The sequence below is a fragment of the Sardina pilchardus genome, chromosome 4 (genome assembly GCF_963854185.1).
Source record: "Sardina pilchardus chromosome 4, fSarPil1.1, whole genome shotgun sequence".
Lineage (NCBI taxonomy): Eukaryota > Metazoa > Chordata > Actinopteri > Clupeiformes > Clupeidae > Sardina > Sardina pilchardus.
Window position 1 is genome coordinate 6,015,180 of NC_084997.1, and position 16,419 is coordinate 6,031,598.

Below are 16,419 nucleotides of genomic sequence, written 5' to 3' on the forward strand. Positions count from 1 at the left end.
AAGCATTAGTTCTGAGTCTCAGTCCTATAAACTGTTTCCCTTGCTGTGCTAAGTGCTATAACAGCACTGTTCAGAATATGACTGAAAATTCCAGCTTTATTTCCCCTCTTTATAGCTGATGGAAAAAATTGCAGATTATTAGCATAAATGTTTACTCCTCATTACGCTGATGACATTGTGCACTCGAGATCTTGGTAATCTTTGGGAAAATTATGAGTAATTTTTAAAAATTTAAAGCAGCAGTTACCATGCAATTCAGGCTAATTCTGCGTAGGCTCCAAACGGATATAATTATCGAGGAGTCAAGATGTTATGCTAAAAACTATGCATTGATATTCCCATTTATTATGTACATACAACTTTGACAATGTTGATGCTTGAAATAGCTGGAAATTGTCTTCCGCAAAAATTACAGTCCATATTAGGACATCTAAAATTGCGAAGAATTATATAGTAATTGCAGGCTTTCAGATCGGAAAGCCAGAATGCTCGAACTAGAGCAATTGTGGATGAAATTACAGATCAGAGTATAAATTAGGGAAGGGGTATGGCATTTTTCAAGTTGTCTGCAGGATTCCGGAAGTGTCTAAACCCACATTATTGCTAGTCGTTTAGAGGGAACGTGCAGACGAAAAGGCATTTAAGCTGTGTGATTTTAAATAAACATTTTGAACACAACACCTTTGCAATTTGTTTTTTTTTTATGTTATGTTAAGGAGACTGTTCTGAAACTTGGTGCTTGGTTGTCATTCATCCATTTATTCATTCATTCGTGCATCTATAGCCTATTAGGCTATCAAATCCTATCTATCTATCCATCTATCTATCTATCTATCTATCTATCTATCTATCTATTCTAGATGTGGCGAGAGCATGCCGTTTTAAGAGACTTTGCACAATCCTATTCCCAAGATCCTGCCAGTCCCTGGGGAGTTGAAGCATGGCTCAGCCTCACGTCTGAGACAGGGCCATGAAAGCCTGCTCCCGATGTTGATTTTATTTTGACTATTTCTAGTTCTGCAGGCCTATCGCCATTTTCAGAAGTGGTATGTAGTGCCAAAGGATCATTTGGTTTTCTTTTGCAAAATTAACTCAGCCAAAACCTCAAGAAAGTGATTTACATCTTGTAATGTTGGAGTTACTGACAGAAAACATATGTATTACATGTCTCATTCTAGCCTGTAATCGCTGGATGTGAAGAATGGAACATTGCTGACTTTGGCCTTTTGTCGTGTATATTGACAATGTGTTGTGGTTTATGCAACAGGTAACAGTTACTGTTGTCAACAATGTCCTGCAGCAACATTATTGTTATTGTATTGCCAGAGTACACCTATGTGATCTCATAACATATTTCATTGGGTCTGAGGGAAGCTGTGGGTGTTGCCCATGAAACCACACCTTTTGAGAAACTTAAATGATTCTACATTGTGTGCTTATGTAACATTGATAATAAATAAGCATATTAGATCATTTTACTTTTGTTACATATCCTATTTAGCCCATATGTGTTGAGAAGATACATACCAGTGAATACATTTCTAGATTTTGTATAGGCTTATGAGCCTCTCAAAAGACCCTACTGTTGTGCGGGGTGACTGGAAGTTGTGAGAAATGTTTCCATGTTGTTTGGCTCGAGGCAGATTCAAGCCAGTTTTTTGGCTCGACTGACTTCATAAAAAGTCTGGAGAACAGCGCGCTGACTCCAGAGAGTCTGAGGGGCTGAACCCAACCAAACACCCTCATCTTCTCTTTCGCATGCCAAGGCGTGTTGCTTGCCGTGACTGCTCCTTTTCATACCGCGCCTGGGGCACTGCGTCTCGGCTTTGTTAATCATCTTGTCTGTATCAGGTTCCGCTTACCCCGAGCATAGGCTACGTTCAGTGACTATAAAATATGGGCAAATATCTAGCAAATGTACCACTATGGATTCAAAAAAAGAACCCGAGATAACGTCAAAAATAATTAGCGGAACAGCGTTTTTCAGCATCTATTTTTCTGGTTGTTACACTAGTCGCAGAATGGGTTATCCTTTTTATAAACGAATCACAAAATAAAACTGCAAGTTGCCTTCGAGTGAGCTAGGCTATAGCAAGCGCATAACCCTGACGTTAACGTAGACTAACCGTTATTTGAGTCGACCTTGATCGGATTTAATACAGTAAAAGCAATTCTTGTAGAAAATTCTGCATGATAAAGATACCCTTGTCATGTTTACTTGTGAGAGGAAATATTGGCTTTAGGATACTTTAGGATACACAAAAACATTTTATTTAAATAACGTTAGAATCAATGCAGGACTGCGTAATTGGCCCTGAAATAAATAAAAATGAAAACGGAGTGTCTGAGCGTGGAAATATCAGTAGCTTAAACTTTATGTCCCGTTTGTTGCCGTCCTAATATTCAACATAAGAAAAAATACATAATAATTAGAAAGGGTATACCAAAGAAACATTCAGTGGTGGCATGAAACGTCTTGCCTATACGGATTTCACATCCTTATGTATAGAATACAAAAAGAGACAATTATAGAAACACAACAAAACATTTATGGTGGACAACAAAATTGAGGTCATTTTTCTCAAAAGGCACGATACAGTTTTCAAATGTTGTGCTACATATGACATTGATATACGCATCCTGTAGAAAGGTGACAGCAATGTTTGCATGACGAGCATGCTATATTCTAATTCGCTTTGGGTTTTAGTGGTTTGGTGAACAACTATATGGTGTCCTTTTTTGTCACCAAAATGCGCATAATAAATAAATACAAAAATAACCGCCAACTGCTTCTTCAGCGCCCGCCAGTTTGCAACTTCTCCTTACAGAAAAATAACAGTGTATTATACTAAATTGTAGAAAGACACTGGCACATCAAATAAAATTGGCCAACATTGGCATCCATACGGAAACAGTCACTGGAAACTGGGATATCGGCGTAATTCTCCATGTCGAAAAGCCATTTGTTAAAATATTGTCCCAGCACTCATAGCTGAATTGTGATGATGCTGTAGGCCTACTAGTGTGTTGGGCTGAAGATGTGTGGCTGAGTTCGTTGATGAATACCAAGAGTAATTCGCCAAAAAGGAAGGCGCAGTTGTGTTCGGGGGACTGCTGCTTTGCGGCAGAGCTGAGTTTACATTGTTCATTCTTTGATTCTGTGGAAAGTCCCATGCCACGGAGCCTGGCGGAGAATGGCAAGGAGGAGACTCGCTGGAGGCCACATGTTGTTCGGGGGGGATTTCTCCACTTTTCCACAACTTCTTGAACTTGGAACGACGATTTTGAAACCAGATTTTCACCTGTAAGAAAAACAAAACAAAATGATGAATACATTATGTGTGATGGCCATATCTCCACATAGGCCTACTAATGTAAACCAACCCAAACAAGCAGCTGCAAGCATCAGGGTAATTTCCTAAAACAGATCTCCGAAGGAACTGTATGAGAACACTAGGCACTGCAGATTCAGAATATGCACTATACGCGAAACCATTTGTAACACTTCCCAAATGTATCGTCTGTTTTATGACGCCCAAACGTGTTCTTCTGATATTCCTGGCAACCAGTAGGCCTAATCATTGGCTACTAGTATGATGTAAAGACGTTTAATCAACAATAAAACGCCAAGCAGATATTTCTAATGCAGCTTCCTCATATTAATGCCCACAGAAGATCAGATGACATTGACTTAATCTCACCTGGGTTTGCGTAAGGCCCAACGAGGCAGCCAGTTCAGCTCTTTCGGGTAGCGCCAAATACTGTGTTTTCTGAAATCGCCTCTGAAGGGCGGCGAGCTGGAAGCTTGAATAAATTGTTCTTGGTTTTCGAACCTTCTTTGGCTTGCCGTTAACCATTCTGATTTCAGGTTCACTTTCTTCTTTTTCTGTAACAGGAAAGCAAACAGCCACAATATTACTGAAGGGAGACATTACAAGTAACACATAGCCACTACCCCTGACGCATAGTCGGGCTACAAAATGTATTTATCAATTATTCATTTTAAAATTCTAAACATATTTGTTTACCTGCATCGGTTTGAGTCGGTGATGAGTTGGAGCCATAGGAGCCATAAGTGCCAAAAGTGGAGTTGAAACCTAAGTCGTACGATTTATTGTATTGAACACCATTCATGCCATTGTTATGGTACTGGTAAGAACCTAGTTGGCCGTAAGGAGACCCTGCGCAGTGTCCGGGTTGTTGGTTGTTGTAGTAGCTGCTATCCGTTGCGGTCGACACGGGTAGAGTTGGCGACTCTTGCGATTTGTGCAAGCTGTGGTAGCTGTTCGAGGTAATCTGGTTAGAATGCATATCTGTATTAAGACTGTCGAAAACTCCAGTCATTTTCAGGTAAACTGCAAATAGCCTATACTTCGTTTCTGTCTTCAGTCTCGCTGCAAAGAAATCAAATAAATCACAACGTTTAAAAAACACAGATAAAGTTAGTTGTGTTCAATTAACGTCATTCCCATAAGCGTAAACGGCAAGCCAGGAGGTTTCTGACAGATGTCTGTGATTGTCTGCCACCAGAGATGCTAGCGGGCGGGCATTTATCCCGTGTCACGTGAGAGGCTGAGCTTCAGCATGTTGCAACAGCCAATGACTGGTTGCGGGATACATGGCATACATTGCAAGGGTATCTACGGATGAAGTGCGCTGGTAGCGTATTAAACGCTTCTTAAAGATTTATTCGTCTTCAGTGGATCCTAACGGCAAGCTCCAATGTCTTTCCTGGCAAACATCGAGCATCAATGTTTAGGCGTTTTAGTGGGCTATTATCGATTAGTCATGTAGGTAAGGTTATAAAACTCACTACATAAAGGTCCATGAAATGATACTTCTAGCAAAACCATTCCTTAGAGGCAAGCATCATGAAACTCATTCAATGTGGTTTTGTTGCGACACCTGTCGGTTGTCCAACAGACATGTCTTATTCTCATTGATGAGCCCACAGCTAGTGAAACTTCAGTATAATCGCAAGCACCAGCACACACAGGGTATATTGCCAATAATGTAAATAGCTTATTGTGATATTAATTCCCGAAGAAGTGCTTTGAGGGATACAATCTGATGATGAACTTGATGTGCTTTAGTTATGAGTGGGAATGATATGTAGTAGGCCACTTGATTCTGAAGTAAGTTGAAGAGATATTCCCAAGATTACACTTATGGGCTAGAAACCACAAACGCTCAGACAGTTTATGTGTGTGTTTCAATCTCCATAAAAAAAAAGTGGTTTGCGTTTTTTCTTTTTTCCCTCCCCCCTTTTTTTTTTTTTTTTTAAAGAAAATCCTCGGGGATCAAACTAATTATCCCTGGAAATTCTCATTAGTATTTCCCACTGATTACGAATATGTCTTCATCACTGAAAAGTGTGTGCAAAACTACTTTTTCTGTTAAGGTAGGCTATATTTCCACAAGATGGCAGTATTGGACTATATTAACAATCACATGTTTGTTAAGGTTGCACATATGGAGGTAATCACTACATAAAGCATATGATAAATAAATAAAATGACACAAATAAAATAATTCACAATCAACTTGACATTTTGATTAATAGTGTCTTGATTATTAATGTTACTGTCTTACTGGAGCACTATTAGGTCTAGGCCTCCAGGGGTCAGCAAGTTTTCAGATTTAAGATGACCTCTAGGATCTTTGTTCTCAGGACTTCCTAACCTTGATCAGCAGAGAGTGTCTAAGTAATCATAATCACACAAGTCGAGACATGCAAAGATTTATTAGAGTGCAATTTTGACAATATCCAATAATAGCAATTGACTTTATAATCACAATAACTAGAACAGGTTCAGTTTACTTTACAGAGCTTCTAAACTTTCACCTGCAGCATTTTGTGAAGAAATGAAAAAGTTGTAAAGTACAAACACTTGGGTTGACAGTTTGAAAGTCAAAGGAAATAACTGTAGATGGGTGTGAATGATAAGTAAACGCTTGTGCAAGTTTGTCATAATTTTACTTAATTCTATAGCCTTCTCCTCAACCTTCACGGACCAATGTTGTTGGTCTAGGACCAGAAGCCTTTGTCCCTGACTAAATAAGGCTTAGTGGCCGCTCTCACATTCCCTGACCACCATACCTCTGTCCATTGTTTGCAGGCCCTCTTGGGCTTTTTCCCAGGCGGTGGCAGTGGAAGCAGCATGTCACAGCTCATTAAGGATCAGCATGGCCTGCACACAGTAGAGAGGAGGAGGGAGCATACCAGGCTACATGCAAACGTTAAGGTAGAGACAATCCAATGTATGAACTTCATCTAAAGTAAAGTAACATTTAGAAACAGTTGCACCCCCCCCCCCTCACACACACACACAAGCATTAGTATTGTTGAATACACCTTTGCAAACATTCTCAATAATTAGATTAAAATGATCAAAATCAAGTAAATCACAAGTAGACATATTTGCTTTCCCTTGGACCTGTGGCATTTCCCATGTTATTGGCAGGCTCAATAAAGATCCCAACGTGCTCTCACCCTCACTCTTTATGTTCATGACCTGCAATAGAGGGGCCGTCAGTCAAACACACTTCCCCATCGCATCAAGTTTTATTGAAGATGATAGACCTCAGAAAGAACAGCCTTTAGCACCGCAGAATTCATTTTCATCTCACATCTCACACTGGTCAAAATATGAGACCCTAAAAAGTGTGAGTTAATTATTATAAGCACTCAAGAGAGCCTACATTTCACTTCATTCATTCTCAGTCTTCGGGGCTCCTCTTGTTAAGGGGAAGCTATACTGTAGGAGATCAGATGGCACAATGATGTTCTACTCAGTGTTACAGTATTCAGGAATATGAGGATGACAGCAGGATAATAAAGCCACTACAGCATGCTATCACAAGGCCACCAACTCCTGAAGATAACTCTTTAAAGACAACATTGTGGGCCAATTTGTATCCTGATTCAATTAGACCCCACAAACATTACAATTGGGTTGAATTCCCACCTGCTTTGCCATACAGTTTTAGCAGGTTCATAACATTCACCACGCCAAATATGAGACTTTCCAGCTCCGCTCAAATCTGGATTGGATTTCTGGCATGTCGGATTTGTTTGTTGGCTGTCCTGCAGTGTGAGCAGTCGAACATACAGTAATCAGAACCAATCAAAATGTGGTGTATAGTCATACCCAGTAGGTAGTAAAAAGTAGTGTCTGCCCAGCCTAAGGGAATCTTGTGCAATGTGATGATAGCTCTTTTTCTTCAATGCCAGAGGTAGCATTATGGACCCAAGGAATCAATTGTGTGAACTTGTATAATACCCAAAGTGGTCAAATGTGGTTGGGAGTAAAACCTGTAGCTCTGTAAAGTTAGCCACTTTATGAATAAATGAGAGTTTGAACTCCATTTTTGTGTGTTGATACGTTTAGTTGACATATCAATACTCATCCGACTTTCGCCCTTTTCTGTCAGACACATCTACAGGATCCTTATGGTATACAGTACCTAGACATTCTTAAATGATCTGTCTTCATTAGACACTTCACATCTAGACTCAAAACACCAGAGAATGAAAAAAATCCATCCATCCCATTCTAATCCATGTTTGTCCCCTTAACAATGTAAACAGGTTAAACATGATATTTTTTTATGAAAAAATGCTTAAATATATAAAGCAATATTTGAAACATCACAAAGTGCTACGACGGCACTGGGTACAGTAATACGAAAACTAATCAAGTGGATCGTTATGTTAGTGGCTGGTGTGATTGAATACCCATGCCACATTTCCAGAGAATTAGCTGAATGATGAAACTAATATCGCGGCAGACAGAACCCCCTTTTTTATTTATCTTGACGTAAATACTCTTTAGTTTGATCATTATATGCATCACATTGAAGAAAAGGTTGTTAAAACAGGCCAGTATTAATTTTAAGAAGCAATGGTGATTCCTTAGAAAGATATTTATTCAACCAAAGCTATGCATGACCCTTGTGACTGAGATATCTATAGTGGGAGAGACATTAGAGTGTGTGGGACATGTCTAACTGATTACTGTAAGATCAGTGTGAGTTTCTCGAGGTGTGGGAAATGTAGGCCCTGATTGCATGGCAGACACGGGGGCAAATCTCTGCCTCAGGACTCTAATGGAACAGCAGGGGAGGACATTAAATCATCTTTACAGTGTGTAGCCAATTCCTCCCAGCTGTCTCCCTTGCCACTCTAGGAATGGGCTATTGAAATACTTAGGGAAGTTCACAGTAAGGACGGAGAATATTCTGACGGGCGTTCAGCTACTGGCACTGATTTTGCAGTGTTCTGGATAATGCTTAAATTGACCAACTGCCAAATGCCCACATCAAGACAATTATGAAGAAATGTGAACCATCCACTGGCAACTGGACGTAACACAAAATGGATGTGCTTTTGGGTATCACCGAAGTATACTGCAGACCTTGCAGATCTGTCCTTTGTGAGGTAATGCACAGAACGTCTGTACCATGTAAGTATACAGAACTGAAGTGTTGGGTAGTGCCATTCATATTCATTCTAATGGCCGATGTTAGCTAATTCAGCCAAAATTCTACCCAGTAGGCTACCCGCATCTTAAAAAATGGCGTCCAACCGTCGCTCACTTCAGCCCACAATTTCACAAAAACCAATGAGGCCCCACGTTATAGATCGCCACACATGATGTCATCCATGTTGATTGGCATTCTCAAGGCTTCTTGAAATGCAACCAGCTACATCCATGCCATTTGAATGATGTGGAAGAAATGTGACCTAAAGATCTATAAATGCTGAGAGTCTGAGATAAGGTTTGTCTCTCTTGTTAGTTAATTCATCTCTGCAGCTGTCTCATGCATCTGTCTGTCATGACTGTCTGGATACAGAAGCAACGTCTGTGTACCAAAAAGACAATCACTTGTTACTCACACATAGCCTAGAAATCTAGACGCCCCTAGCGGCAGCAAATGTAATTTGGCTGGCGGGGCAGTCTAGGCACGATCCATAGAGCCAGGGAGCTGAGAACTCGAAAAACCAGCGGGCCAATCACAGCGTGTATAGAGTCGGTGGGTGGGCTTAACATAATGGTGACTGACATGCGACCAGAAGTTGCGACGGTAACGCATCCTGTTATTTGAAAACAAGAAGATGATTCGTTTAGCGTTATCCTATTGCGTGGAGAGGGAAGGTTACGCATCCTGCTACTTGAAAACAAGAAGATGATTCGTTTAGCGTTATCCTATTGCGGGGAGGGAATTTGAAAGACAACTGTTTATCCCACCCCTCCGATTGAGCCCTGTCTACGGTGAGTGTCCAGACCCTACATCTTGATGTGGGTCTGGCTCGTCAGGCTAACTCACACACACATTTGTACCTAAAATTGTATCATTACACCTCCTTGCACAGCAGCACACACTTTCAGTCCAGTGAGTTAGAACATTAGGAATAGGCACCCCATTTACCGTAATGGCATATGACATCTCTGTTTGTTTGGGCTACTTACGTGAATGTAGGCGCAAGGCAAAATAATAGTCATTAATCAATAGTGATAATTTTTATAAAATCTGACTGACTATTTTGAATGTGATTCTTTCACTGGCATATTAATATTGCGAGACTGTATCATGATAGCTAGTGTGTGTGTGTGTGTGTGTGTGTGTGTGTGTGTGTGTGTGTGTGGTAGTGGGCCTATATTTGGAAGAAAGTCCAGGGCCTTTTTTTAGTACCCTGTGAGAAGTGTAAACTTCACAAAATTACACTGACATTACCAGTGAGAGGTAGGATCAGTACAACATTCCTTAGACGCACGCCAAATTGAATACAATTCTGCCCATAGGGGGCGCTAGCCGTGCTACAGTTGACACATTTTGGAATAAGATCTGCTTACACTTGACCACAATTACTCACATCTTCAAGTTTCATTTGGTCCACTCAACAAAATGACCGCAAATGTACTGCATTTGCACCTTCACGGCACAAGACATCGGTCACTGAAGCACTATATTTTTGCACTGACGTCATTCAGATTGTGCTACTCCACAAATGAGATGAGTGGTAAGGAGTCCTGCTGAGCTGGGGCATTGGGCCTCCTCTAGAAATCTGGAAATAGTGTCCTTGTTGCACATGCACTCAGTTTCCTCTGTGAATGTTGTTTTAGATCATTCTGCTGACAAGACAAATAGAAACATATGATTCCTGATTAATATGATAAGTAATATGATACAACATTGTCTCACCTCTACATTTTTCAATGTGTAACCTTGTCAGGGAAAAACCCTTATACTATAACTACAAGAACCACTCAAGACGTTCAACAACTTTTCAGTTGCCTGCTCCGATCAGAGGAGAGAGTGCTACTGTCCGTGGTACAAGCCCCTCAGTTCAGCCACAGTCTCTGCTCACTAAAGCGTAGCAAGTTCCTTTTATTTGCAAGCATCTTTACTCAATACATAGGTCATACTGTTTCCTGCTAAGCACGTGGGTTTCTTATTCAATGGTTTCATATGTCATTATTTGCTAAGCGAGTGTGTGTGTTCTTCTCTAACTGCTTCTGGTTTTCTTGTCACCCATGCCCTAGAACATGTTCGCAATGATAATTTCATATACATTTCTATGACGAACCTGCATTATATTAGGTGAATATGCAGCCACTATTAATGGAAGTTGTCTCAGAGTGTTTTAGGTAATACTGGGGGAATAAGTAATAATGATGATGATAGTAACAATGATATTAATAATAATAATCATTTTCTCATCATTTCTAATATCTTTCTTTAGCAGTGAGGTTTCTTGTATGCTGTGTTCCTTAATACCAGCCTTCTGCACATTTCCAGATGGTGCCATGTGCAGTGTAGCAAAGCAGTTCTAACTTTGTCCATGTGAAATTCCACACATGTGATAGGCTACATATCAAAAATGTCTTTAGTAAGTAACATTCCCTCCAAGAATCTATGACACTGAGGCACCAAATATTTCTCCTAAAACTCAGAGTCAACAAATATGCACCTGCCCAGCATTTCCCATTTGTTATTGTTTTTTTGGGGCCCCACCGTCGACTTCAAGGCAGCGCTGCCTGGAAAGCGCTAGGGTTAGGCAAGAATTAAGGTTAGGGTTAGGGTTAGGTGCCTTGAAGGGTGGCAGCGCTGCCTTCGGCCCTGACTGTAGCTAGAACATCAGAACATGCGTGGAAGTTTCCATCCACTGAGGATGGAAGTGAAAGTGGAGGATATCACTCCTGTTGGGGCACTAATCAACTGTGGGGATCCCTGCTGTCTCGCCTCAGTGGCCCCCCATTGCCCCAAACACTCCTCCAGTAGTGTGTGTGTAGTGGAGTGGAAGAGGCCCTGTAAACCTGAGCAAAGCGTGATCTCGCTGTCAGGCCCTCCTTGTTCTCTGTCTCGGACTCTGACCATAAAACCTGGGGTGAGAGCAAACTTGCACCCATCCTGTGAAAAAACGTTTCACACAATGGCTGTGTGTGTGACTTCTAAACAGACTGGAATAGCCACTGTGTCACTTGGTTTGCCCTGAGAACCCCCATGTTAATGTCCTGCTGGAAGGGCTGTTGTGAGCGTGGGACATTGGTCGCCTTGGCAACATGTTCCATGCCACAAAGCCTTTAACTGAATTCCACCAGGTTAGCCAAACAAGTTGACCCCAAGCAGAGTGTAGCAAATTAGCAAGTACATGATTAGTTAATGTTTGCATTTCTCCCCCCTTCAAGATCCAAGAGAAAGTGTGTTTGTATGTTCTTAATACCTTTCATGCTAACAGCGCCTTGCCTTGATGCAGTCCTCTGGTTGCAGTTTAGCCTAGCTTCATTTAGACGATCATCATCTAGGATGACACAAAGCCATTCTGAAGATAATTATAGCTGGTTCTCATCTGTTTTGTCATATTACTACATGAGGACTAACCGCATAATTATCTGGAGAGTTGTGAGCCTGTGATAATGACACATCTTCCACTTGCTTTCCCTGTGCTCCGCGCTAGCCATGGATGGCAGTGGGCCAGGGAAGCACCGATAAGCTCTGGCCCAAATACAGCAGTGCCATTATGTGGCCACATCCATTCTCTTAATCACTTCATCAGGACATTTTAAAAGCCATTTTCATTGCATTGTCATAGCTTTTTCAGATGATATGAAAATGCCAGATATTGGTGGTAATAGATGGACTTCTGCATGTGCAAACAATCAATGAATGCTCAATGTAGGAAACTGTAGAGCTCCACATTTTTAATTACGATAAACATACAAAATAAATAAACATGCAAATAAATAAATAAATAAACATGCAAAAGCAAGCACAAGCACAAGGTTCACAAAATGATGCTTAAATCATCAGAAGTGCACCGTGCTTGCAGTTGAGGAACTATTTAAAACCATCTTCGCTAGCTATGCTTCTACACAGGAAATCCTGAATTGAAATGAAAAGAAAAAAAAAACATAGCAGATACATATCAGGATGGCAACAAAGCAGAATGGCAGTGCATTCTGCACACCACCCTGATGCAAATCAAACACATCAACTCACATCACATTTTGTACAAGGAAATTTAAACAACGGTGAGGCCATACAAGATCAATTCTAGTGGCTTGTTACAACTAAATAGTGCCAATGCTGTGGAAGATGGGTGAGTTGTTTTGATAGTCTGTTTGATAGATAGTTTCTGAATGATCAAACTGACTGAATTAAGTACCACCAAAACACTTTATTTCTGGTCACACACATTCCAGGAGCCTTCCAGAGAGGACACAGAGAGGGGGATCCCCCAGCATGCCTTGCATTAGGAAGCCACAGGATCTGGCTGAGAAAGAATGCAAAGGGCTCTATGAGGTCCGCCAGCCTCATTGTTCGGTCAGGAGCAGCAGCCCCCTCCCCGGAGTCCTAAACGGAGGCTGGCCTTTAGAGAGGCGCGAGCAGGGCAGATTTACAGCAGCGCTCTGCTCACAGGCACAAAGGAGCACGCACTGTCATAACAGCCTCACCAGGAGCCTGCTCCCACTCCGGCCCAGCAGGAGCCAACACCACTAGTCACACACAACCACTCATGCACAAAACCCCCACCACACTAGCATGCAGCCAGGGGCTCAGACATTGCACTGGGCTTGTGGCTACTATGGGGCAATGGGTTGTGAATGCCATGATACAGCATAAGCAGTGGTGCAGCATAGCTATCGGTCAAGGGCTAATAAAACATGTGATGCCCATTGTTCTCGCTCAAAAGCAGACAGGTTTGTTGAATGTTGTGCGTTTCTATTGGTCTGGACAATTTGTGTTGTAGAAATTAGGGTAAATACATCCTAATAATCTCATCCTAAAACGGTAACCTTTGAACGTGGTAGTGGAGACAAAAATGGCTGACAAATGTAAGTGTGTCCTCTTGTGTAATGCTCTTCACCTCAAAATAAAGTCACACCCTTTCTCATTGATTCTCATTTGACTCATCTCATCTTGTACAGTAGATGCAGCAGAATATTCTGGGCAAGGCCACGTAAAACACAGAAAATTGACAACTCAACCTAAATTTGGACAGAGCAAACACAGTTCTTTTAGTTTAGCCACTGCAACCTAACAACAATTGACAGGTTAATGAACAAGATTGACAGATAGAATGCTGTAGTATAGGTCTAGCCTCTGGAAGAACCCTTTGGTCCATCTGTCAGTGAATTGCCACAATGCTTTACAATAGGGGACATGGATGGGCGCTAGGCACTGCATGACTGTAAGTGTTCTGCCCGCTACATTCCTCTAACACATGTCTTCAGTCTATCTTGTAACCTAAAGAAATAGTTGGCAAATCAATTTATCTTAAGTTTCACAAGTCAAAGACAGAAGGCAATCACTCCAGATGTGACAGGAGCTTGTGTTACAGCCTTTGTAATGCTAGCAAATAGCAGCATAAGGTAGCCATCCACATGGCAGTAAATCTGGATAATAAAAGCAAATGCCGACAATAGGATCACAGGATAAAACACAGGATCATTTTCTAGAGGCTATTTTATAGCTGATATGTTGATGAGGCTGTAACTGGACCTTTAAAACAGAGTATAAAGAACCTCTTCAGGGAGCGAGCCTCACGTTTTATTTAACAAAATGTAAACCTTTCTCTAGGACATGGCAGTATCACTGTGAATTGTATTGGATTAGTTTAAAGAATGTTTTATCTGAAGCAGGTGCTATTTTTGCTACTGTATTGAGTCTTGCCAACAGAGACAAGGACACACATCTGACATGTATCCTTGGCCTCTTTCTTTTGTTTAACACATTTCCTGTTTGTTCCCTCTTTGTTCTATGGAGAATTATCACTGTTCTTCTACCAAGCAGTACTGGGTAAGCAATGTTTTTTTCAAACACAGGATTTTTCATTTACCTTTGTGTTGAGTTGTCTTTAAGCTACTCTGCATAGCCTACTTTAATTTTAATTTACTTGATTTGATTTTACTTTAATTTCATTTACTTGATTTGTTTGCACATGCTTGCTTTTACTTGTTTGTTAACAATCTCCGTTGTTGATTCCCAGGAAACAAATCACCCCTCTGTTGCGTGCATTCCAAAAGAGGTGTTCCTCCCGCTCAATCAAATTGTCCAATCAGGGGAAGAAAACGGAGTGAAAGGGCAGCTCACCTGTGGGGATCCACCTGAGTCCCTCCTTTGTGTGCCAGCTCTCTCAGGTTTCCCCTCGCCATTGACTACGAGAATCTCCGGCGAACTGGCGTGACCCCCCCTCTCTGTGGACTCATGTTACCAAACCACCCAAGGTGAGCACTACGCCAGCATGGAAATGAAGACTCAAGCATTACCCGCTGGTTTTTATACTCCTGCTCCAGCTATGAGTGCAGTAATGCCCCTCAGGCGTCTGCAGACCAGAACGTGTCAGTGGTCAGTATGTCTAGACTGCTCAAACCCACCCATGGTTTGATTCAAGTTTATTGTTTGCTTTGACCTATTTGAACATTAATATGGATGGTCACACCTTACACCTCAACCCTATTCAGTTTCAAGGTAGATGTCTGTACTTGTCATACTCATTTGTTAGAGAATTGAATTGGCGTAGTGCACATACAGTATACTGCTTTTATGGTTAATGCTCTGACTTAGTGTAGAGAACACAGATAGGGGCGGACTGGTAATCTGTACGTTCTGGTAAAATTCAGAATGGCCGTCGGCCTGGCTCAGTGCTTCATCAGCCAAGTAGCCTAGTGTCTAGCTCTCCAAATAAATATACTTGACCTACTGTATGCCTATCAGTGGACCATGTCTACACTATTACTTCATTGTCACTCAAGAAACTAACATTAGCACCATCACATTTTCAATATGCAGGATAGGTCAGTGATGCAATCTACAGTATGTGATACACAAGTCTGTGCAGTATACCCACTTAAAAAGATTTCCGTATAACCACTCAAAATATCCGAGGATATGTGCAGCCCGTTCATGATGTGACCTATAGATGCCATGCACACATAAGACAACACCACCTGTAATTATTGCTGACGCCAATTTCAAGTCAGCTGCATCTAAAGTGGAAAGGCCACCAGTTTTTACTTGTCCTGTGGGATATAGATTTGTCATTTTTTTTAATTGTTCTAAATGTTTTGCCTGTTGTGAGTCTATAATGCATGCTGAAACGCATAGAGCATTTGTGGGGAAAAAACAGCAGATAGTGCCTATGGAGCTGTGTATTGATCTCCACTGCTAATGGACAACAGTTATACGTAATGTGATATTGAGATGACACGTCATATCAAAGAGTCAAAGGAGAGAAGAAGGAGTCAAGAAGACAGCACATGGCAGATCCATAGTGGAGTTGACATACATATCCCTGTCTTCAAATGTAACCATTAGTATGTGTGTGCCCTATGAAGATGACACATTATGACCTTCATCAAAGATTCCTTTGTGTGTATTGTGTAGCGGGTATGCTGTGTATTGTTACTTTGTTAGTCTTTGAGAGCTTCCTGAGGTGGCCCACAAGGATGATACTTCCTTCAAACCTGCTGTGTCTGTTCATGTGGTAATGACCTGTCACAAAGGTCTCGTAAAATGTGGAAATGCTATTTGTGATTCTAGCATGACAAGATCACACAAAATGTGTGATATAAATATGTGTATAGTTTTTTGCACTGCACAGATACACAGGAAACTGTTAAATGAAGTGTTGCAGTGTGTTTCTGCGGAGGACTTCCTCCACTGGGGTCTTTGCAGTGATCATCCATCATCCGGCTGCTTCTGCTTCTCAGCTGTTGCAGAGCCTAATTGATGCATACTTCCAGGAGAGCCATTGCTGTGCTATGAAGTGAGTGTAAGCCCTGATAATTAAGATCATGAATAACTAAAAGCAGAAAGAATAAGCTCTGGATAGCTTCACTGGCTAAGCTGCTTTACTTTCTCTGACTGCCATGGAGAAGTAATTCCTGCTGATTAGTCTTCCTTTTCATCGCC

General features: G+C 41.3%; 1 protein-coding gene across 1 annotated transcript; it reads right to left on the reverse strand.

Moving 5' to 3' along the window:
* Positions 1-2,254: 2,254 nt before the first annotated feature.
* Positions 2,255-4,496, reverse strand: dlx2a (distal-less homeobox 2a). The gene is made up of 3 exons (XM_062533377.1): positions 4,029-4,496; positions 3,702-3,886; positions 2,255-3,302 (listed from the first exon to the last, which is right to left on the reverse strand). The coding sequence occupies exons 1-3, from the start codon at positions 4,342-4,344 to the stop codon at positions 2,967-2,969; spliced, it is 837 nt and encodes a 278-aa protein (XP_062389361.1). The 5' UTR covers positions 4,345-4,496; the 3' UTR covers positions 2,255-2,966.
* Positions 4,497-16,419: the final 11,923 nt, after the last annotated feature.